Source organism: Typopeltis vanoorti, chromosome 1, assembly GCF_054136105.1.
Source record: "Typopeltis vanoorti isolate ZY-2024b chromosome 1, IOZ_Tvanoo_1.0, whole genome shotgun sequence".
Classification (NCBI taxonomy): domain Eukaryota; kingdom Metazoa; phylum Arthropoda; class Arachnida; order Uropygi; family Thelyphonidae; genus Typopeltis; species Typopeltis vanoorti.
In genome coordinates this window covers 2286483-2309700 of record NC_143549.1, presented here as the reverse complement: position 1 = coordinate 2309700, position 23218 = coordinate 2286483, and the positions used below count along the sequence as shown (strand labels likewise).

Genomic DNA, 23218 nt, shown 5'->3' with positions numbered 1-23218 from the left:
CTGCAGAGATAAAAGGGTTATCATTCCGTTGTATAAGTCTCTGATCAGACCACACTTAGACTATTGTTCTCAGATCTGGTCCTCAGGATTTGAAAGAGATAAATTAACTGTGGAAAGGGTACAAAGGCAGATAACAAAGATGGTGTCAGGACCGTACAATGTTAGTTATGAGGATCGGCTGAGGGAGTGTGAACTGCAGAGTTTGGTGGATAGAAGAAGGAGAGGTGATATGATTGAGACTTTTAAACTGTTGAGAGGTGGTCACAGGGTTGACACTAAGGAGTTTTTTCGTCACGACTCCTTCCCGCTTGGTTGAACAGCGGGAAGGAGTCATGACAAGGGGCCATCCCTGGAAGTTACGAAAGGAAACTGTGAGCAAGAGGGTGAGGAGTGGTTTCTTTGCATGGAGGGTGACTGCACCGTGGAATGCATTGCCTGATGGAGTGGTGAGAGCAAGAACAGTCAATGAGTTTAAGGAGTGGTATGATAGACTGTGTTTCTTAGAAGGGAAACCTCCCCCTCAATGAGTCATGACAGATAATAAATTTAGTTTAATCCTTTATCCAAGTGTGAGCAAACAAAGTTTGCGCCTGAAAGTATCTTCAGGACTAGGGCAAGGTGATACAACACCAGGGCAACTCGTTGCAAAGGTGTAGCAAGCTTGCCCTGGTGTTGTATCACCTTGCCCTAGTCCTGAAGATACTTTCAGGCGCAAACTTTGTTTGCTCACACTTGGATAAAGGATTAAACTAAATTTATTATACTCTAACCAAGTGAAAAATAAACTTTCAACGAGTCATGACAGACTTTATGTTCTTAGGAAGGACCTCCCATGATGAGTCTTTTGACTCCATGGAGGCCTGAATAATAATAATAAGAAGAAGAAGAAGAAGAAGAAATAAGAGGCAAATCTTCTTGAATGGCAGGCAGTCTCGAGTAGAGTGATGTGGGCAAATATCAGAATGGGGAACTGGACAATGAGATGTATTTGTGCCTATGGTCCCACAGAAGATTCTACTAAGGTAGAAGTGGAGGAATTTTTGAGGCTTTAGAGAAAGCAACTGACACAATGAAAAAGGAAAAGTTGGTCCTTGTTGGGGATCTAAATAGCAGAGTAGGAAATGATTGTCAGACATACAAAAATATTTTGGGAAAATTTAGCAAAGCTAATAATAATGGCAAATATCTGATGGATTTCTGCTCAGGACATGGACTGGTTATTACTAACACCATGTTCCAACATAAAAATGTGCACAAATTCACATGTAGAGAAGAGGCAAGCAATAAGAAAAATCTCATTGACTATGTTATTGTTGATAGTGATGATTTCCCACTGGTGCAGGACACCAGAGTGTGCAGAGGATTTGAAATTGGAAGTGATCACCATTTAGTCTTGAGCTGGATGTAATTGAATTTCATATTGAAAAGAAGAACATGTAAGAAAGTTTTAAAGCGAATAAAAGTTGAGTAGCTCTCGAATCTGTACTGTAGACTAAAATTCACAAACATTATTCAAGAAAAAATGAGACTTTGAGAACAGGAATCAAACCTCGAGATTCAGTGGCAAGCTCTGGAGAAAACATTGATTGATTCTGCCAGAGAGGCATGTGGTGAGGTTGTCTGCAAGGATAGAAAAATCAGAACTCCATGGTGGACACGGGAAGTTAAAGAGGCAGTGAAGGAAAAGAAGAAAGCATATCAAAAGTTCCTGGCAAATAAGTCAGCTTGTGCTCTTAGAGAATACAGAGACAAATGTAAGAAAGCTAAACACTGTGTTAAACTAGCAAAATAAAAGTCATGGGAGGACATTGGTAAGAACATAGAAAATAAATATCAAGAAGATGGCAAGATATTCTGGAGGTTTTTGAAGAAGCTCAGAAATGAAGGAACGAGTGTTGTGAAAGGAATTAGAAATAAAGGTGACATGAAAACTGGAGAAAAAGATATCCTTGAAGTATGGAGTAATTACTTCGAATATTTGATAAATGAATCTACTGGAATAAAAAGGAGTTAGCTGATTTTTTTTTTTTTTGAAACAAGCAGTGATAGCACAATGGTAAAAAAACACTCAACAGGCATGCAGTCAGGAATATATATCCATACTTGAAGTAGAAAAAGCCATCAAATGCTTGAAATGTGGAAAGGGAGCAGAAGTAGATGATATTCAACCAGAAATGCTGATGTATGGAGGTATAAGAGTCTTACAGTGGCTGCACTGCATAATTCAGAAGGACTGGACAGAGGGACGAATTCCTGATGATTGGAGTAGAGCTCTCACAGCACCCGTATATAAAAACAGAAATAAAACTGAATGTAAGAATTACAGAGGAATTTCCCTACTGAGTGTTCCTAGTAAGATTTATGCAAGTATACTTGAGAAACGGTTGAGAAGAATTGTGGAAGAGCTTGGTGAAGAACAAGCAGGATTCAGGCCAAATAGAGGCTGTCAGGATCAGATCTTCACTTTATGACAAATAGTTGAGAAAGCATGGGAATATAACAAAGATCTGTATTTAAGGTTTGTCAATTTGGAAAAGGCATATGACAAGGTGCCAAGAGAGAGAAGCTATTCAATACGCTGCAGTTATATGGTGTCAATGGGGCATTATATGAAGCAATACTTAGTCTTTATTTGAGTTGTACATTATCAGTTAGAATTGAAGGAAGTGCAGGAAGATGGTTTAATGTTAAATCTGGTGTGAGACAATGTACATTATCCCCTCTGTTATTCATTATCTATATGGATCACATTATGAAGGAAAGTGGTATTAAACCTGATATCAAAATTGGAGATGTTAATGTTAGCTCTTTGCTTTATGCAGATGATGTTACATTTCTAAATAAATCCGCTACAAGTCTGCAAGATTCCCTGAACAAATCGAATAACTGTTGTAATAGATGTGGTATGAAGGTCAGCAATAAAAATGCAAAGACAATGAAAATAGGCAGAAGCATTGAAAATGTGAACTGTGTTGTAAATGGAGAACCTGTGGAACAAGTAAAACATTTCAGCTACTTAGGCACGCTTTTTAGTGAAGATGGTCAATTAAATATGGAAAGCCCATAGAATCAACAAAGCTGGTATGGTAGGAAGTCAATTAAATAAATTCATATGGAATAAGAGAGAAATTAGTCGGAACACTAAATTAGCTGTATACAAGACAGTGTTCAAACCAGTTTTAACTTATCAATCTGGGTCAGAAGTAAAACACTTGACCAAAGACTAGAGACTGCAGATATGAGAGTCCTGAGAAAGATTAGGGGCATGAAAAGATGGCATCAATAACCATATCAGATTAAAAACGAGGATATTAGGAAAGAACTTGACATTGTTAGTATCCAGGAATGCATTAGCAGAGCTAATGTCAGGTGCTATGGTGACTTAAATAGAATGGGCGAGAAAAGATGAGCAAAACCAGTGTTCTCTGCCAGGCTGGCAGGAAAACAACCCAGAGGAAGACCAAGATATAGGTGGATTGATACTGTACAAAGTGCCTTAGACAATAGAACTATAAGATCTGATAATGTTGGAGTCTTGACAAGTAACAGACTGATTTGGAGGAAAATGGTAGATAGGAAGTTAGTAATGAAGTGAATGCAAGAAAGGAGGTAAGCTTTTTTCAATATATTGATATTAAAAAAACTTACCTCCTCCAAATGGGATGAAGACCCTAACACACTGAGATCTTCTGCCTTGGCCCTTTGCTATTCTTCTGAGGAATATGCCTGCCCAGTATAGTTCAGATACTGCCATGCTGAAAAACGTGATCCAGCAATGAATGAAAGCTGCCACTTAATTACAGGATGCCTGAAACCAACACCACTAAAAGACCTGTATACTTTGGCTGCTATTGCACCTCCTTCAATTCAAAGATCTGCATTCTCAGCTGATGAAAGAAGCAGACAAATGAATGATGAACGCCACCCACTATTGCCCAAAGACTAAGATCCCAACACAGCTTCCTGGCAACTGTTGAACCACCTAAAACATTCCCAGAGACAAGACTTCAACGATGGCATGCACTATATCCTGAAAATAGTATTCCAATAGCCAAACATCTTCCACGTGGTGCCCACTTGAACTGGAATATTTGGAAAAGTCTCAACAGACTGCAAACGACAGGACACTACAAACAAAACCTCATCAAATGAGGCTACCCCACTGGCCCAGACAATTGTGAGTGTGGGACAACCCAGTCCATGGAACACCTTCTTTCTTGCCCCTTTCTTCCATCACCTTGCACAAAAGAGGACCTTATATCCTGCACAGAAAAAGCAGTTGATTGTGCAAGATACTGGAGGAACATCTGACCATATTTATTGTATATAAGTTATGTATAGTTTCCTTTTTTTCATATTTAATTATTATTTCCCTGTATAATTCACCCACCAAATCTAAACTGATCTCATTGTAATGTATCCTAATTTGTTGTAAATGATGTTGTGCCACTTACTACTGTACCACTTGTGTTCGGATACGAAATAAATATATAAAATAATGATGTAAATTTTTTATGTAGTATTATCGTATCCTGTACACCCCTTGAGGGTGCATAGCAGGAATTTGATGATGATGATGATAGTGATTATAATGATCATAAACTGAAAAAATCATAATGGGTATCATACCTTTTCCATTTCATTAACTCTTTGCACTCTTCCATCCAGCTCTCGTCGAATGGCTGCTGCTTGCTCATCTTGAGAATCAAGCTGCAAAGTAAAAAATTTATAGAGAAAGTTATCCAAAATTTAAAAATTATCCCAAACAAATTCCATTTCATTTTGTAATAATTTTTCTTGCTCACCTTATGCAGCTTTCATATACAGAAGCTGTATAAAGGGAACAAGAGAGTGAGGACTGCTTTCCCCCCCCCCCCCATCAACAGTGATTGGAATGCAATGGCTGAGAGCAGGGTTCTGGATCCTACTGATAATGATCATAAAAAAATAAATAATAAATAAAAACAGAACCAGAGCAAACAATGAAAGTAGAAAAGAACAGAAATGGGAGAAAAACAAAAAGAAATAAAATTACTAATAATGTCCCGTCCCAAAGAGATGCTTCACATGTAAGGGTATGTTGCTTTTGACATCTACAGAGAATTTAATAGCATCTGGTATCTGCAATAAATTAACACGCCCCTGCTTACCTTTCAGATTTGAAGTGCAATACATAACTTTCATTAGTCAAGTCGAACACTTTCTCAAGGTGCAGTCTGTTTCTACCAAAAGGACCCGAGTGTTCTCAGCAAAAGTTCCGCAGTCAAACACAAAATGATTATGAGCAACTCATCTTACATTAACCAAATTCAACACTCTAAAACTCTGCGTCCAAAGTTTCCAGTGCTGTTTTTTTTGTAAATTCTTTTTTCTCCTTCACTTGGTCAGAAAGTAAATTATATTTGACAAGAAATTACAGTCTTCTTATAATCCCTTCCAAGACTTCAAACTTCCAAGTGTGATTCCTTGTTTTTCCCATACACCCCATGTATTGAAAAATTTCTTTTGTATCAATCTTGTAAAATCCCTTTAGTAAATTATATGTTTCTAATCTTAATGTACAATTGTATCCCCTCTCCTCCACCTGTCATCTAAACTCTGCAACCCAGAGTTTAGATGACAATATTTACCCTCGATCTATCCTCATAGGGAATGTTTCACAGACTTGTCACGAGCTTGGTCACTCATCTCTGAATCCTCTCCACCCCAACTCCCGGTTCATGCCGATTGCCAACTGCAAAGGGAGGCTGCCGCTGAATGAAAGTTCTGCCACTATGCATGATGCATTTGCTAAATAGAAACTTTTTTACTTTATGCTCGCTTGCATCTTGTTCAAAAAGTATAGTCGAAAATGTTATTTATTCCCTTATGAGATCACGGACATATCTTCGAATGGATGCAAGTTGAGGGATAACTGTATTAAGAATAAAAAGTAAAGTGCAAGAAACAAATGCTATTTGTTTTGTTTTTTTATTAATAAGAAAATTCTAACTGGCTGATGTAATTAATTATTAATCTTACTTGGACTTCTTTTTTTTTGCAAAAATTTTATTAAGTAGTTTTAAACGTGATATAGCTTACTATGGTATGTTGTAAGTTGCTATAATGTAGTCACATACATACACAGATATTCCTGAAGATAATTTTAATGTAAAGAGTGAAATGTAGAATTTTATTATTAAAGTTTTTATCTCAAACAATAGTTCACTTCATAAATCAAATATAATGAGTACTATTCTCTGTTTAATTTTTCTAAATGAAAGGATTAACATTGTGCAGTAATGATATCATTTTCGTTATCTACCTCTGCACCCTCTCCATCATTACTTCAGCCTTTTCAAATCCTGGTGACAGCATCCAAGCAAAGTAATAAAGATGTCTGATCACAGCTTTTTGAACTCCACTCTTTTATCTCTGTGGTTAATGTCACCTTTAATAATGTAGAAGTATTAAAATTCGTGAAAACAGTTCAGAGAACTGTCTTCACAAATTTTGAGTATGTCCTCCAAACTGCTAATTTTTATCTACAATCACCCCAAGTGCTCTTTTTTTTTTTCTTCACTTCTTCAAGCATAACTTGAAGGCCAAACTAAACACCCAATCGAAACATCCCATTTATAGCTTACAAATTTTAAAACCTTACATTCAGCTGCACTAAACTGACATCTGATTCAATTCAAATTCTCCTAAACAGCCAAAACATCAGCACTCTTACTAATAACCGTCCTAAACTTTACATCATCTGTGAACAATTGAATATATTCCCATTCCCCTTAGTTTATGTCAATGACAATATCACTGACATAAATATTAAAAAGTAACGGTCCCACTACTAAACCCTATGAGGCCTTCCTACTACATGATACTGATGGCCCCCCATTTCCCCTTCCAACATACAATTGATATCCATCAGAAAGCCAATTATCAATCCAATCCACTAATCTGGTACCCTGTCAAAAGCCTTTGAAAAATCAAAAAAAAAAAAAAAAAAAAAAAAAAAATTGACAGAGTAAGTCTTATTTATCCTCATCTGCTGCTCGTTAATCTATTATAAGAGGCAACCGACTACAAAAACAAGAGTGCCCCCTTAAGAAATCCATGCTGGCCTGCATAAATAATATTTACCCTTATCTAACAATCCATATATATGTTCTTACAAATTTTTCCAAAATCCTAAGAACCAGAGAAAAAATACAAGCTGATCTACTGGTTGATACTTTCATTCTGTCACCACATATGGCACTATCTTTCCATCCTTCCACTCTTCATGAACTTACCCTTCATAATAGCCACATTCCCTTTAAACAGGTAGCAAATTCCCATCTAGCATCCCTCTCTCTCCCTCCCTCCCTGCTTTACTGACATCTCCTCTTCATTCACTTCTAATCCTTCGCTGCTCTTTATCCTTCTAGGAATAAAGCCTGCTTTACCATAATGGAACACTCTAATAAAGTAATCATTAAATAGCTGAATTATGTGAAAGGATAGTGAAGTGCAACATACAGCATCTTTCACTCAAATGCCAAATCATCTTCTCGTGGTGCACTAAAAGTACAAACAAGGCACTGGTGACTGAGTGGGGGCAGTATAACTGTAACAGAGCAAATGCTGTTAGAACCACCTGTCCACAGGTGTTAGGAAGCAACCCCTACCACTGGAGTTATGAAAGCCTAACAAAAGGTAAACAAAACTGGTGATAATGATAATAATGATAATTGCAACTTGGAATGCAAGGAGCATTGCGAACAAAGAAGAGGACTTGATGGACAATTATGTATAATAAAAGAAATAAAGAAAAAAAAATAACTATATATATATATATATATATATATATCTACAGAAGAATTAAAAAGAAGAAGAAAGAGCTCATGTTGGAGGTTTAATGGATTATCATCAGCACTGGATTACAAAAAACTTTTTGTAACAACACACACAGAAATATAATACAATAGCGAGTGAAACTAAAATCATATCTAGGTGGTGCGCCCTCTATGGGCATTTGCAGGTGGCCTAGGATGTAAAGAGGGATCTCTGATAATTAATGTTTCCCAAATTTTGGGAAATTTAATGCAACCGTATTTGTTTAAATTCGGTTGATTCCTGAGTGCAGATGCAGATTCAAATAGTCTTTCTTTTTTTGAATTTACTATGGTGGAGCATGGTGGTTTTTTTCCAGGAGATCCTATGGGTTGTATCCAAAACATGGTCTGCAAGGCCAGATTGACCATCATCGTAACTGCAGATGTATGACTTGTGTTCTTCTAACCTATGGTTGCTAATTTGCCTGTCTGATGAAGTAAGCCAGTTTACTGCATAAGGTACTCTATATACTCCACGCAATGAGAGGAGGGAGCTGGTCTTTGGTGGAATGGATAAGGGTAGCAAGTTTACGGTGGGGCTTAAAAGCTGTATGAAAGTTTTACTTTTTTAATGATCTGGCTACTTTTTCTGATGTACCATGGATGTAAGGTATGGTGATGGCATTTCTGAAGTCATTCTGAAGAGATGGTTAGGGAATGGGGAAGGACTTGATTATTTTTTTTAATTCTGTAGTCACTGTAGCCATTGGAAATGAAGGTGTTGTGTATGTGTTTGAGTTCGGTTGAAAGGGTAGTTTAACTGGAACAAAGATTGTGGGCTCTATTGGCAAGAGTTTTAATAATGCCATATTGCTGAGAGGGGTGGTGGTGGGAGAGTTTATGAATCTATCTGCTGTGTGAGTAGGTTTTCTATATACAGAGAAAAAAAGGTTACCATTAGGAAGGAGGTTTAATATTCCATTAAATTTCCAACATGCATTCTTCACAGCACTTAAGCCTTAACACATGAAAGAAGAAAGAGAAAAGGGAGGTATAATGATGAGGGGTTTCTTTATATGGGATTTTTTTCAACTGAAGGTGAGTTAGCCAATCTCACATGGAGTTACCAACGTTTTTTCTCTTGGAAACTTCGGTTTTTCATCCCACATACAGGCAAATCAGCATCAGAACACATGAAATTTACAGACAAAAAATACTGTTGTTGGTGGTGATGGGCAGTAGATGGTGTTGGTGATAGTCACATGTAGTGGGAGAATAAGGTAGTAGAGGAGACGGTGAGATTTTTTTTAGCAGAGTGAAGTAGAGTGCCCCCATGGAACACTCTACTCCACTAATAAAAATCTATGAAGAACAATACTATAACTACTGGACTGAAAGACTAACAGAAATAAGACTAAAAACATTAAGAGGCCACATAACAATAATCGAGGCATATACACCAAAAGAGGAGGGAAAGAAGAAGACAAAATCTGTTATAAAGAGTTGTTATAAAGTCATAGATAAAACAAATAAAACAGGTTATTTAGTACTAGTAGTGGATTTAAATGCTAGAATAGGAAACAGGAAATATAAAATAAACATAGGGAGAGATTTGTAATCAAAATGGACAAAGTGTGAGATTATATGGTGAAGACAAAGGAAAAGGATACACAGTAATATACTTGGATTTCGCAAAGCTTTTGATAGAGTACCTCATGACTGGTTGACAGTCAAGCTAGAGTAGATGGTGTTGGATATTACACTGGTGCACTGGATTGGAGACTTGCTATATGATAGGTATCAACAAGTTGTGTATGGGGGAGCGATATTCAGGAAAAGGAAAGTCACTAGTGGAGTGTCTCAGGGGTCTGTTTTAGGTCCATTACTGTTTAACTTGTATATTAATGATATAGGTGAAGATTTGGATGGAGATATTCAGTTGTTTGCAGATGATGCAAAATTGGGACGAACCATGAAGTGTAGTGAAGATGTTGTGGCCTTACAGGAAGACTTGAATAGATTGAGTGATTGGGCACAGAAATAGGGATGTGAGTTCAATGTTGCAAAATGTAAGGTTTTAAAATTTGGAAAACAAAGATGGGATGCAGAATTTATGCTTGGTGAGAATATATTGTTGAAGGTAGAGGAAATAAGAGATCTGGGGGTAATAGTGGATAAGGATCTAAATTTAAAGGGACACATCACCAAAATCGTGAAGACAACACAAAAGCTTCTAGGAATCATGCGGAGGACACTGACGTGTAGAAGTAGAGAGATTCTTGTTCCGTTGCATAAGGCTTTGATTAGGCCACACATGGACTATTGTGCCCAGATTTGGTCACTGGGGGATGAAGAGATGTTGGAAAGGGTCCAAAGGAGACTGACTAAAGCAGTTTCTGACCTCTGGAATGTCGAGTATGAGGAAAGATTGAGAAGATGTAATTTGCAGAGTCTGGTGGACAGGAGGAAGAGGGGGGGGGGATATGATATAGACCTACAAGTTGGTAAGGGGGTTGTCATAGGATCAATGCTGGAGAAGTTTTACAGAGAATAGTGGGAGATCAGGGGAGTACCAGAGGTCATCCCTGGAAACTGTATAAAGAGGGTATGAGTAAGCGGAGGCAGGTTTTTTCGTGCAGAGTTGTGAATGATTGGAATGCCTTGTCTGAGAATGTAGTGTCTGCAAAGAGTTTGAATGTGTTTAAAACACAGTATGAATCTGTGTGTGTGTGATAAAAGGACCTCCCAGATGAGTCTTTGACTCCATGAGGTCTTGGGGTGGTAATAATAATAATAATATATCCTTTATAATATGAGAATAACAAATTCAGTATTATTTCAGTATATTAATAATATTTTTTTTAAATAATATTATTGCAAATTTGGAATTAGCCGAGTTAATCCTAAACATAAGAGCAAACTGAGGCTCTGAAATTCTGATCATTATATGTATGTGAAAAATTTGTTTTAAACCAAAATGGCTAAAAATAAATAAAGTGGAAAATAACAATCAACCGAGTTACAAAATTTCTTCATCACAAGAAATCCCTGTCTTTCACAATATGAAGTCAGCCTCATCTTTTAAGCACAGAAGAAAGAAAAGAACACTACATAAATAAAATTAATTAAAGTCTGTCATCTGTTTACATATGTTCACTGGCCTGTGTCTCTCTTTTATGGTTTCATTTTCTTAGAAGGGAAAATCTGCCATCATGTCCAAGAATTAAGTCCCACCAGAATGTTTCTAAGTGTTCCTCTTCGGAATTTATTTCATTATTTCATTTATTCCTAAAAAGTAAGATACTGATTTATCATACTCTTTCAGGATACCAAAACATCCTTTAAATACCAATTGATCAAAATTCAGTCATATTGTGAAAGATTCTGATTTCCATCACCAACATTCCACCCCTCCCCTTCACAAAAAACAAGGTTTTGTTTCAATACCTTTAAAAATAAACTCTTGACATGTCTCATTAACCAACCTGTGAATTTGTAATATTTGTAGCATTTCTGTCTTCATTGCAGAAATATTTTATAATTTTTGTTTCTTTTATAGGAACCGCCAAATGGAGAACAAACCTTAGCAATCTACACAAATATTTTAACCATTGATCCCAACACACAGATGAAACGAAAATGAAGATTTCACAGCCATCTGAGATGACCAAAAGCAATCAAACACTGCCATTTAATTCTTTTCATCATAAAACTATAAACAAATAAAATAATCATTCTTAGTACTACATCAATTAAAATATGAAAAGAATGAATAAAGAGAAAGATGACATTACACTTCATTCTTTTGTAATTCATTCATTCCAAGGAGAAAGAAAGATGTGCAGAAATGGATGGGGGGGAGGGTCTGCATGAAAGTCACTCCTATAATTTCTCCTCTTAGGACAAATTATGTAAAAAATTATAGGGTGTAAGCGATTTACATATATTATTTTAAAGAAATGTATTTTATCGAATTCAAAATATATTTGAATTTTGAAGTTAGAACTCTTGCTTGATAAGAATAAGTGGGCTATAGCTACCAGAAAGCCACAGAGCATATAACTAAAGTGAAATTTTAGATTTCAAAGCTTTTACGTGTGTTCTGCCTCAAGCTGCTTTTCGTCAAAGTATTTTTATAGGAATATATATGTTATACAATTACTTTGAATATACCATGATTCTTGGAAAACCTCAAAGCTCAAATCTAATTTTTCAACTAAGGATTTACTTTTCAATTAATATTCATAACATATGAATATGTTGGTTAGACATACCTCTAACTTTTCAGAAAATGAGAATGGAACTAAATAATTAATTATAAAAACTTTAATTCATAACTATCTATATTTCAGCAATGTTACATTGCTATCTTCAGGGATCAGAAAGCAATCATATATGTGCACACAAGCACTCACACTAAAGATGAGGCTGAAGAAACTGTCCTACTATGAAGAAAACTGAAAACTGTCCTAATATGACCAAACAGGCAGAACAGCCAATATCAAGATATCTGAACACAAGGACGACATCTGGTTCCACCAATACAGCGACTCAGGACTTGCTGACCATGCACTGGACACCCACCACAGAATACGCTGGAAGAAGGCCACTTTGATTACACTGAAGCAAGTACAAATTGCAGCACATGAGTCTAGATGTCAGATTGGTCAACTAGATTCAGGATTGGCTGTCCGATAGGTATTAGAAAGTTGTGTATGGTGGAGTAATATCAAAGAGGCAGAAGGTTACAAGTGGGGTTCCACAAGGCTCAGTACTGGGACCTATATTGTTTAATCTTTATATCGATGACATTGTCCATGGATTGCAAGGAGATATTCGATTGTTTGCGGATGATGCGAAGCTGGGAAGGGTTATTAGTAATAGTGCAGATGTGGTAGCCCTGCAAGAGGATTTGAATAAGCTAGATAGATGGGCAAATGAATGAGGGTGTCAGTTTAATGTAGCAAAATGTAAGGTTTGAGGTTTGGGACTGCATACTCTATGGGAGGAGTAAAACTGGAGGAAGTAGGGGAGACAAGAGATCTGGGGTTGATGATTGATGGAAACCTGAAATTTAGGGGACATATTGCAAAGGTAGTGAAGGTAACACAGAGGATTGCTGCAATAATGAGAAGGACACTGACCTGCAGAGATAAAATGGTTATCATTCTGTTGTATAAGACTCTGATCAGACCACACTTAGACTACTGTTATCAGATCTGGTCCCCAAGTTTTGAAGGGGATAAATTAACTGTGGAAAGGGTACAAAGGCAGATAACAAAGATGGTGTCAGGACTGTACAATGTTAGTTATGAGGATAGGCTGAGGGAGTGTGGACTGCAGAGTTTCGTGGCTAGAAGGAGGAGAGGTGATATGATTGAGACTTTTAAACTGTTGAAAGGTGGTTACAGGGTTGACACTAAGGAGTTCTTTCGCTTGGTTGAACAGCAGGAAGGAGTCGTGACAAGGGGCCATCCCTGGAAGTTATGAAAGGAAACTGTGAGAAAGATGGTGAGGAGTGGTTTCTTTGAATGGAGGGTGGTTGAGCCATGGAATGCATTGCCTGATAGAGTGGGGAGAGCGAGAACAGTCAATACGTTTAAGGAGTGGTATGATAGACTTTGTGTTTCCTAGGAGGGACTTCCCTCGATGAGTCTTGATAGACTTATGTTTCTTAGAAGGGACCTCCCACGATGAGTCAAAAGACTCATCGTGGGAGGCCTGAATAATAATAATTATTATTATTTCTTGAATTAGCCTCGGATCTGAAAAACTTCCCAAACCTTAACAAATGTGGGTGTACGAGACTGCCCCAAAATGCAGAAGAATATATTCTAAGATCTTCAGCCCAACGGAAGACAAACTAAATTTAGCCTGCTAGGGGGCACCTTTTAGGGCTCCAGGATCAACGTCAGTTGATTTTATTCAGCCTCATTTGCTTAGTGTAAGTGCCTGCCTGCATGCACATATCATTGTTTTGTGATCTCTGAAGATGGCAATGTAACAGTGCCGAAATATAGGTAATTATTAATTAGAGATTTTATAATTAATAATTTAGTTTACATTGCCATTTCCTAAAAAATTAGAAACAAGCATATGAACTTATCAGTTTTCATGCCATTAGATTGTTTTATTTCTGTCATAACCGCATTGTCTTCAAACTTCAACTCAATGCTTTTGGTTTACCCATGTTTTTGAGTTATAGCATCCCTCTGAAACAGAAGGTGACAAAACTGTGGGATATGATTCCCCACACACATATTCCTGAATTTATTCTTGATACAAAAGTCAAAACGTGAAATTTTATTTTAATTTAATTAAAGTACATTCTTGAACATGGTAGCTGTGTCTCCATAATTATTCATAATGAAGGGGTGACAGTTTGGAGTCCACCTAAATAGACAAAATTATTGCCGATTTAGAGACTGCAAACTTAATTTCGATAAACATTAATATCATTCCATCACTAATTAAGACACCACTAATTTTGACACTACAACATTTATTGACATCACTAACAGTCGCCAAAGAACGTGGCGGTGGATTTGAGCTGTGCTAAAAAAATTTTTAAAAAAGTGTTTTAAAATGGTGTATAGTGTGACTTTGTTACGAATTGTGGTACATTTTTTCTTTCACTAACATAAGTCACAGAAAAAATGAAGAACAAGTGTTCTTCAGTGGTGCTGCTTTTGGAGTTTAGTTGTTCTTTATACTGTGTTATTTTTGGGTTAGGGCGAGGTCATAGTCGTATGCACCTACAGTGGAAGAGAAGAAGAAGATAAGTTTTGTTATTTAGTATAGTTAAATATAGTTTATACTGATAGTATTGCATGAGTAAATTAGCTGAGTAAATTAAAACATGACATAGTATAGTAGAGCATTTAGTATTTAGTTATAGTAGTTCTTTGGCACTATTTGAATGATGGTGGTAGCGGCAGCTCCAATTATAAATAGCATATCACCAAGTCCTCTCCCATTTAAGGACTATAATTTTGCATAACATACTACAAGATTTTGTGGCATGTGGTGCTTGTGGTATGTATGAGTCCCGGCAGTTGAATATGAGGAGGGTGAGAGGAGGAGGAGTGCATATATGCACAAAATGTAGGAACTTATTGAGTCAGACACTACGATAATCGACCTCGTTGCGTTAGGAGCGAGAGAATCTCAACCTAGAGAGAGAGAGAGACAAGTAGTGTGATAGAGGGTGAGAATAACGAGTGAAATATGAATGAAAGAATAAGAGTGATGAGTGGGGAAGGCATGAATGATTGTCAAGTTTTCAGATATGGTCTTGATTAGGAGAATGAATGGCTAGCTTGCAGAGAGAGAGAGAGATGACCTGAAAGAGGAGGTGGAATGTCTCAGGAATGAGATGAGAAGTATAAAAGATGAGATTAGGCGAATGGAAGAGATGAATGCAAGGCAAATCAGAGTAGGAGTGAGAGAGAGTTATGGGAATAGAAACAGTAGAAGAGGTGGTATGAGAGAGAAGTATGAGAATGACAGGTGAGAATAGAAACAGTAGAAGAGGGATAATAAGAGAGAGTTATATGAATGGAAAAGGTCGGAGAGAGGAAATGAGAAGAATGAGAGGGAGTGCTGGAACCAGGGATTAGTGATGCCAGGACAACATTTAAGTGGGGGAACACGGAGTGAAAGAGTTAGAGGAGAGAGAGAGAGAGAGAGAGAGAGTGAGGGATGCAGGTGAGCAATCAAGGAACAGGGTGATAAGAGCTGTTGAGGGATAAGATGCCAGAGGAATGCTTGCCTGGAGGAATGATAGAGAGGTGGCTATGGCAATTAAGAGGGGGTAAAAGGGTGGATGAAATGATTGTGATGGTGGGCACGAATGACTTGAGAGGCAATATAAATCGGGTGGTGAGAGATCTGAGATTCTTGTTTGAGGTTGTACGAAAGAAAATGCAGAGAAGAAGGTGTGTGTGTTGCCCAAGTATGATAATGATGAGCTGAGAAGAAGAGCAGTAATAATGAATAGCATAACAGCCAGAATGTGCCACAAGAGAGGATTGGAATATGTGGATGCCTGGAGGGCATTTGAGGACAGAAAAGAACTGTATGCAAGAGACTGCTTACATTCGAATGAGGAAGGACATAGGCATCTGGAGAGATTGCTGCTTCCTGCATTGACACACCAACTCCTTCAGAAAGCAGCAATCTCTCCAGATTGCTGCTTCAGAAAGCAGCAATCTGGAGAGATTGCTGCTTTCTGAAGGAGTTGGTGTGTCAATGCAGGAGAAACTAGAATTCCCAGGGTGGATGGTAGCTGGGAGTGGCCTCTTGTGGGAAGGAGGACAAGATGTAACAAATGTAACATAGAAGCAGTGACATTTTTATATATTTTTAGTATATGCTTTATACTAATGCCAGGAGTATCCGGAATAAAGGAAATGAATTGTTGACGTTGATAGCATCAGCCTGGCCAAAGATTATTGGGATCACTCAGATGTGGTTCATGGAAGATGATATAATAACAGCAATAGAAGTAGAGGAGTACAGCATTTTTTGGCAGGATAAGTAGGGAAAACACAGTGGTGGAGTACTGCTTATGATAAGTGATGACTTATTTCCTCTAAGAGCAGGGGCTTTGGAAGGCAGTGACACTAATGGGTTTGAAAGCATATGGTGTGAGGTGGAGGTGGGAAAAAATAGGATATTTAGTGGGGGTGCATCTACAAGCCAAGGAGCACAGAGGGTGGGGAGCAGGATATGTTTAAGCAGTTGAGCTTGGCAAGTGGAAGAAGAATGATTGTTATGGGAGATTTTAACTACAGCAGTATATGTTGGAAAGAGGAAAATGCATGCAGTAATAAGGGAATGGAATTCTAAAATTCTTGAGGGACAAATGCCTTAGGCAACATGTAATAGAGGAAACAAGAGGTTCAAGAGTTTTGGATTTGGTCATAGCCTCAGAAAAGGTGATAATAACTGAGATGACATCTCTCCTCCAAATTGGAGCATGTGGTTTTGACTAGGATGATGAATAACCATGCAGGAGTATCAAAGAAAAGGGAACGTATGTGGAATTATAAGGAAGGTGATTATTGTCTTAGATCAACTTGGGGCAGTTCCATGGAGGGAGAATTGGAAGGCCAGGATATCAATAGTGCTTGGGAAATTGTGAAGGAATATTTTCTTTCAGTGTTGCATGGTGATCAGCATTCATTTTAGAAATTATGGACTTTATAACTGTGTTATAAAGTCCATAATGTGTTATAAAGTCCATAATTTCTGAGATCAGATCCCAAAATTAAAATAACTATTTTAATTTCGGACATTTCAACCTCCAAGAGTGGGGGCTTTGGAGTATATACAAATATACAAGGACAAGCTGAGTTACATTTCACCCAGTAAGCTAAAGAAAATGATTTGATCATTAGTTATTCTACTGGCATGACCGCTAGTGAAAAAAAAAAAAAAATACAGATAAAATTAAAATTTAATTAAATATTTAGAAACTACATCAAAGTTAAATTCTATTTAAGATAACGTGAGAGAAACAATCTTTCATATAGATAGTTTTCTTACAGTAACAATAATGTCCTATTTTTAACATGACAATTGTTATATTAGATTTAGGATTCTGGATTATTTACAGTCCTGTTTATAGTTAGCTCTTAGGGAAAAAGGTTCTGTGGGAAGAATATGTACCTTCCATATGCTTGGGATTTTTAGACCATCATTATTGTTCAAATTGGGGTGGTTGATAAGGATCTCACAGGCTTCCTGAAATTTGAAACCATGTTTCAAATTTAAGGAAGCCTGTATTTGAAACCATGTTTCAAATTCAAAACTTGAAACCATGTTTCAAGTTTTGGTGTGATGTAAACAACTGGTGCTTTTCCAGTCACTGGTGCATCAAAACATGGTATGAACGCAAATTTAAAGAAGCCTGTGAGATTCTTATCAATACTCACCACAACGAACCACAACTACCATTATCATCTACACCAACGGCATCTACTTCCCAACTGTATGGGATAAAAGCTAGAAAATGAAAGTAGACAGAACACACTGCTTGTCTACCTTAGACCATAACGGATGTGTTGTTCCTGAGATCAGATCCCAAAGCTATTGCACACACTTTGGGAGAAAATTTTGCCAGGATTTTTGGCATAACTCACTTGTCATTGGTTTTATCGACCTATTGCTTTGATAAGCTGTCTTTGAAAATATCAGAGAAAATGGTTAATGCTAAGAGTTCTCAGGTATTTACCAATACTGAATGTGGCTTTTGTAAACATTGTTCAACTTTCGACCATTTGGCCCATTTAGAAACTTGAGTAAAGAATGTGCAAAAGAGTTAGCAATGCTCTTGACCTGGTTATTTAATGAAAGTCTGCAGTGGGAAAGGTTCCTAAGGGGTGAAACAAAGGCAAAATAACACCTCTTCGCAAGTATGGCTTGAGAATAAGTTTCCAATTATAGACGGCTCTGTATATCTGCAATTGTGATCAGAGTGTTGGAAAAATTGGCCTAGAAACAAAATACAGGGTAGGGTTGATGGACATAAGATCCTGTGTGATGGACAGCATGAGTTTGCGAAGGGCATGTTTTGTTTTAGCAATTAGTTTATGCTTTATGATAGGTGTCAAATGTGATAGATAAGGGAAATTCAAATAGTGATTTTTTTTTAAATAAAAAATCTTATGTACAGTATTAACCACCCTCAAGGGCTCACTTCAGTGAGGGAGTGGCGAAACCGAGGTCCCTACTCTTATTTCTTTCTTTCTTTCCTTCTTTCTTGTTCCTTTCCTCCAATGCTATTAGAGTACTCGAGGGCTAGGGGTGAATCTTTCTATGTTTCTATTTTTTTCATTTCTCCATGCATAGAAGGCAATTGAAAACCACTATGCTTCTACTTTTCTCTACTTTTGATGAGCAGCAAGGATCAAAATGACGAGCGATGTACAGTTCAGGATGAGACACCTGGGTCCGGAACTGCGCAACTGGCTACCAGGGAGGTCACTTGTTCCAGTATGGATATTGACCAGATTGCATGTCAGTCATATGAATCTTCTTTACTAAAGCCTGCGGGAGGTGGAGAAGAGGAAAATGGAATATATTCATGTGGAAAAGGGGCTAAAAGTAATTTTCACATTGGATCTTGGAATGTGAATGCCTTACTTCAAACTGAAAGATTGGAGATTGAAAATAGATGTTCTGGGAATAGATGAGGTGAGATGGAAAGGAAAAGGAGATTTTAGAACAGAGGATGGAATGAGAATAATTTACTCAGGAGGGGAAGAGCAGCATCAAGTAGGTGTTGGTATAATATTGAATAAACGAGGGGCAGGATGTGTGGAAAGCTACTGGCAATTCTCAGACAGAGTTTTGGTGGTAAAGATGAAAGCAAAACCAAGAAATATTCTACTTATTCAGATATATTTACCTACTTGCGATTATGAGGATGAGAAGGTATAGAGAGTTTATGGCGATATAGAACAGGGTTTGAAATGTAAAGAAACAAAAGATATAATTATAATACAGGGCAATATGAATGCAAAAATCGGAAGAGGAAGGGAGGAAGATATTGTTGGGCTATATGGATTGGGAGTAAGAAATGAAAGAGGAGATATGCTGTTGGATTTCTGTAGAAAAATGATTTAGCAATTATGAACACTTGGTTTAAGAAACATCCAAGAAGATTGTATACGTGGAAAGGGGGGGGATATACTAGAAGAAATCAGATAGATTATGTTTTGATAAACAAAAGATATAGAAACATTCTAAAAGATGTGACAACATATCCAGGAGCAGACTGTGATACAGATCATATATTGTTGTCAACTAAGATGAGGATTAATCTAAAAAAGGTAACTGCAGGGAAACGGAACAAATCATGGAACATGAAGCGGCTGAAGATACCAAGTATGGCAATGAATTCGCAAAGAAAGTAGAAGAGGAAATGAATGAGAGAAATATACAAAAAAAAGTGATGATGTAAGTGAAAAATGGAAGATTCTGAATGAAACCATAATTACTGCAACTACAGAATTACATTTAGCCAAAACAGAAGAGGAAAGAGAGAAAAGAAAGAAGCCATGGATGACGGATATTATTTTGAAGAAAACATCACAAAGAAGAAAGTTAGTTAACAGTAAAACAGAGGAGAAAAAAAAGCAGTATAAAGACTTGAGTCGAGAGAAGATACAAAGAGAGATAAGAAGGAAAAAGGAAGAGTAACTAGATGAAATAAGTGAAGATACAACAGCAAAGGCAGAAAGAAATGACATAAAAGGAGTTCATAAAAATATTAATATGATGACAGGAAGGAGAAAGATGCAAAGGACCGGAGCAGTCAAGACTGAAAGAGGTCAAATTCTGACAGAAAAAGAGATGATATTACAGAGATGGGAAGAATATGTAAGTAAACTTTATGAAGACAGATGAAGAGGAGAAAATCAATTTAAAGAGCATAGTGGGCAGAGGTTGTACATCATGAGGGAGGAATTGAATCTAGCAATTGAAAAGATGAAAGAAGGAAAATCCCCTGGAATAGATGGTATACAGATAGAACTTATAAGGAATATAGCTGAAAAAGGTAAGGAAGTGTTATGGCAAATTATTAACGGAATTTATGCAGGACAAGAATTACCAGAGGAGTTTAGAAGATCAATTCTTATCCCCATTCCAAAAAAGACGGAGTTTTAGACTGTAACAATTTTAGAACGATAAAAACGAGGTAAAAATGGATTTCTAATACATGGAAAGCCTACACTTGAATGCATTTGGTCTGCAGAAATTATTTATTGGTATGAAACCTAATATGGAGAGTAAGGAAAACTAAATCATGATGGGAGAAATATTGAATAACAATCTATGTGTAAGAGCAACCAAGTTATGCAAACTCTGTTAATAATACAAATGTGTATTATTATTAATATTATTACCCCAAGACCACATGGAGTCAAAGACTCATCTTGGAGGTATTATCATGGAGGTGATTGTGAGGAAAGGACGACTGTACATAAGTCATCTGGTTTGGATGTATTATGTACATAATACAAAAAATTGGGGTAGCTTATTACATCTGTCCATAAATATCTGCAACAAAGGGGTTAGGTTAGTTGCCTTAGTAAATATGTTATAGCCTCAAATTGTAGCCTCCAGAAAAGCATTCAACAGGACTACATGGCAAGGTCTGGTGTGGCACATTACCGAGCATTGGAGTCACCATACGGCATTGCTGATGCCCAGTGAACAGATGGGAATCCAAAATGCCATATGGATGGATCAAATTATAGGCAACAGTGAGATCTGCTCTTTGAGAAAAATTTGGGCATACAAAGAGTACAGTATTTTTAGGAATTAAAAACAAGAAAGGAGAGTGGCATATGGTACTGCTGCTGATATCAGATGATTTAAGTCCAATTAGGGTAAAAAACTGACTGAAATATAAGTAACAATTTCCCCTGTGCTTAAGTTTGAAGCTATCTGATGTGAGATGAAATCCATGAACAAATACATGGTATGGATTATTACTGACCTAGTGAATCAGTTGCTGGCAACAAGGAAAAGCAATGCCAAATTAACCTGGTGAGTGCTATATGATTTATCATCATGGGTTTCTTTAAATGTCTTACCGCTGGGCAGCAGTGAAATTTAATAAGAAGGATGAAACCAAATTTATTCAGCTGTTATAAGACAAGCAGCATATGATAGAAAGAAGTCAAGCTGATTAGTAAATTAAAAATGGCAAATTATAATATCTAATCCTTTTTCCAAGTGTAAGCAAAAAAAAAAAAAAAGTTGCTTATACTAGGCTCATTCCCATGGTAGCAGTTGCTGGAAAAAGTGTTGTTGAATGAAGTGAAAGTGGATGTGAAGAATCAAGGAAACTAGAGCTTTTAGTGGGGGGGGGGGAGATAAACTGTTGAGTGAATATGCACAAATCAGTGATGCAGCTGAGCGAAAGAATGTGTATAATATGCCTACGTTAGTACCACTGATAACAAACCAGAATGGATAATTAGTACAAAGTGTGAAAATAGCAGTGCAACTAAGGGGATTTTGCACTTTATGTACACCAATGCCGGGAGCATTCGAAACAAGTAGGAGGAATTTTTGGCATCAGTTGGCTCATTCTAGCCAAAGGTTATTGGCAATAGTAAGACATGGCTAACAGAAGATGATAGTTAATGGGACAGAATGTGAAGGATATATAGTGTGTTCAGAGAGGATAGAGAGAAAAGAATGGGGAGAAAAGTGTTATTGATGACAGCCGATGAACAGCAACCAAAGAGAGTAGAAGTTCAACTGAAGGCCAGAGCAAAAAGCACATTTGAGGCTATCTGATGTGAGAATGTGGCCAACAGAAAAAAATCCTGCGAGCAGTAGTTCTGGAGATCATGGGGAGTTCGCTGGCAGAAGAGGTTGTATTTCAAGATATCCTTCCATAAAATTCTTCGATGAATGTACCGATCCACGTGCGTGCTAATTTGTCGCAGCCGAACCAGTTCCTGACATCACCGAAGAAATGCAATTTCAAGGGATGCCAGGGGATGGAAAAGATGGAGATAATACGCAACAGCAAATAGACTCAATGAGTGGAGGACAGGTAATTATTATGAGGGATTTCAACTATGGGAACATAGATTGGACACGTGAGAGGAAGGAAATGGAATTTATGCAGTTACTAAGGGATAATTACCTGAGACAGTATGTGATGGCATATACTAGGGGTTCAAGAGTGCTTGATCTAGTGACTGCATCTGAGAATTTGTCTATAACGAATATGAAATGTTGCCACCAACTAGTGAGAGTGATCATATGGTCTTGACCGTTGGGGGATTAAATGTGTGTAATTTTCAATTAAGATAGGCTATATATGTGGAATTACAGGGCTGGTAAGTATGACAAGCTTAGGAGATAGATTTCTGGGATCAGTGCCATGGCATGTAAAATTTCAAGGGCTGGATGCTAATGGTTCGTGGGAAATGGCAAAGGAGTGTTTGAGGGAGGTAATGGTAAGAAAGGCAAAAGCAGATTATGCAAGGAATTTAGTAATGTAGGCTAAAGAGAATTCCCAAGCTCTTTCGATGTGCTGCAAGTAGAAGAAAGAATGTATATGGCAGAATGATTTTAAGGAATGCTGATGGTAGGGAGGTAAGTGAATCAATAGAAATAATAGAATTACTAAGCGAACACTTTGCAAGAGTATATCATCCAGGTGGTGCTATGCAGGAATGAGAGATCCAAAGGCTTATACAGGAACTGAGGTAAATGAAATGAAGGTGCATAGGAAGGGGATTGGATGGTATACCAGCTTGAGTTTTACGTGAAGCAGCAAGATCAGACCCAGGGGGGGGGTGAAAGAGGAAAGAATAGTTCCATTGAATAAAGGAGGCTCCAAGACTGATGTAGCAAATAACTGACCGATCAGCATATCAGTTGTT

General features: G+C 37.3%; 1 protein-coding gene across 3 annotated transcripts in view; it reads right to left on the bottom strand.

Annotated features, from left to right (window-relative positions):
- Nucleotides 1–23218, bottom strand: part of Cadps (calcium-dependent secretion activator 1) — a 1213340-nt gene that overhangs the window by 1162921 nt on the left and 27201 nt on the right. For all 3 annotated transcript variants that reach the window (XM_090396519.1, XM_090396528.1, XM_090396537.1), the window contains exon 2: nt 4630–4710. In XM_090396519.1, the coding sequence (XP_090252645.1) occupies nt 4630–4710 (81 nt within the window). The remainder of the gene's footprint in view (nt 1–4629; nt 4711–23218) is intronic.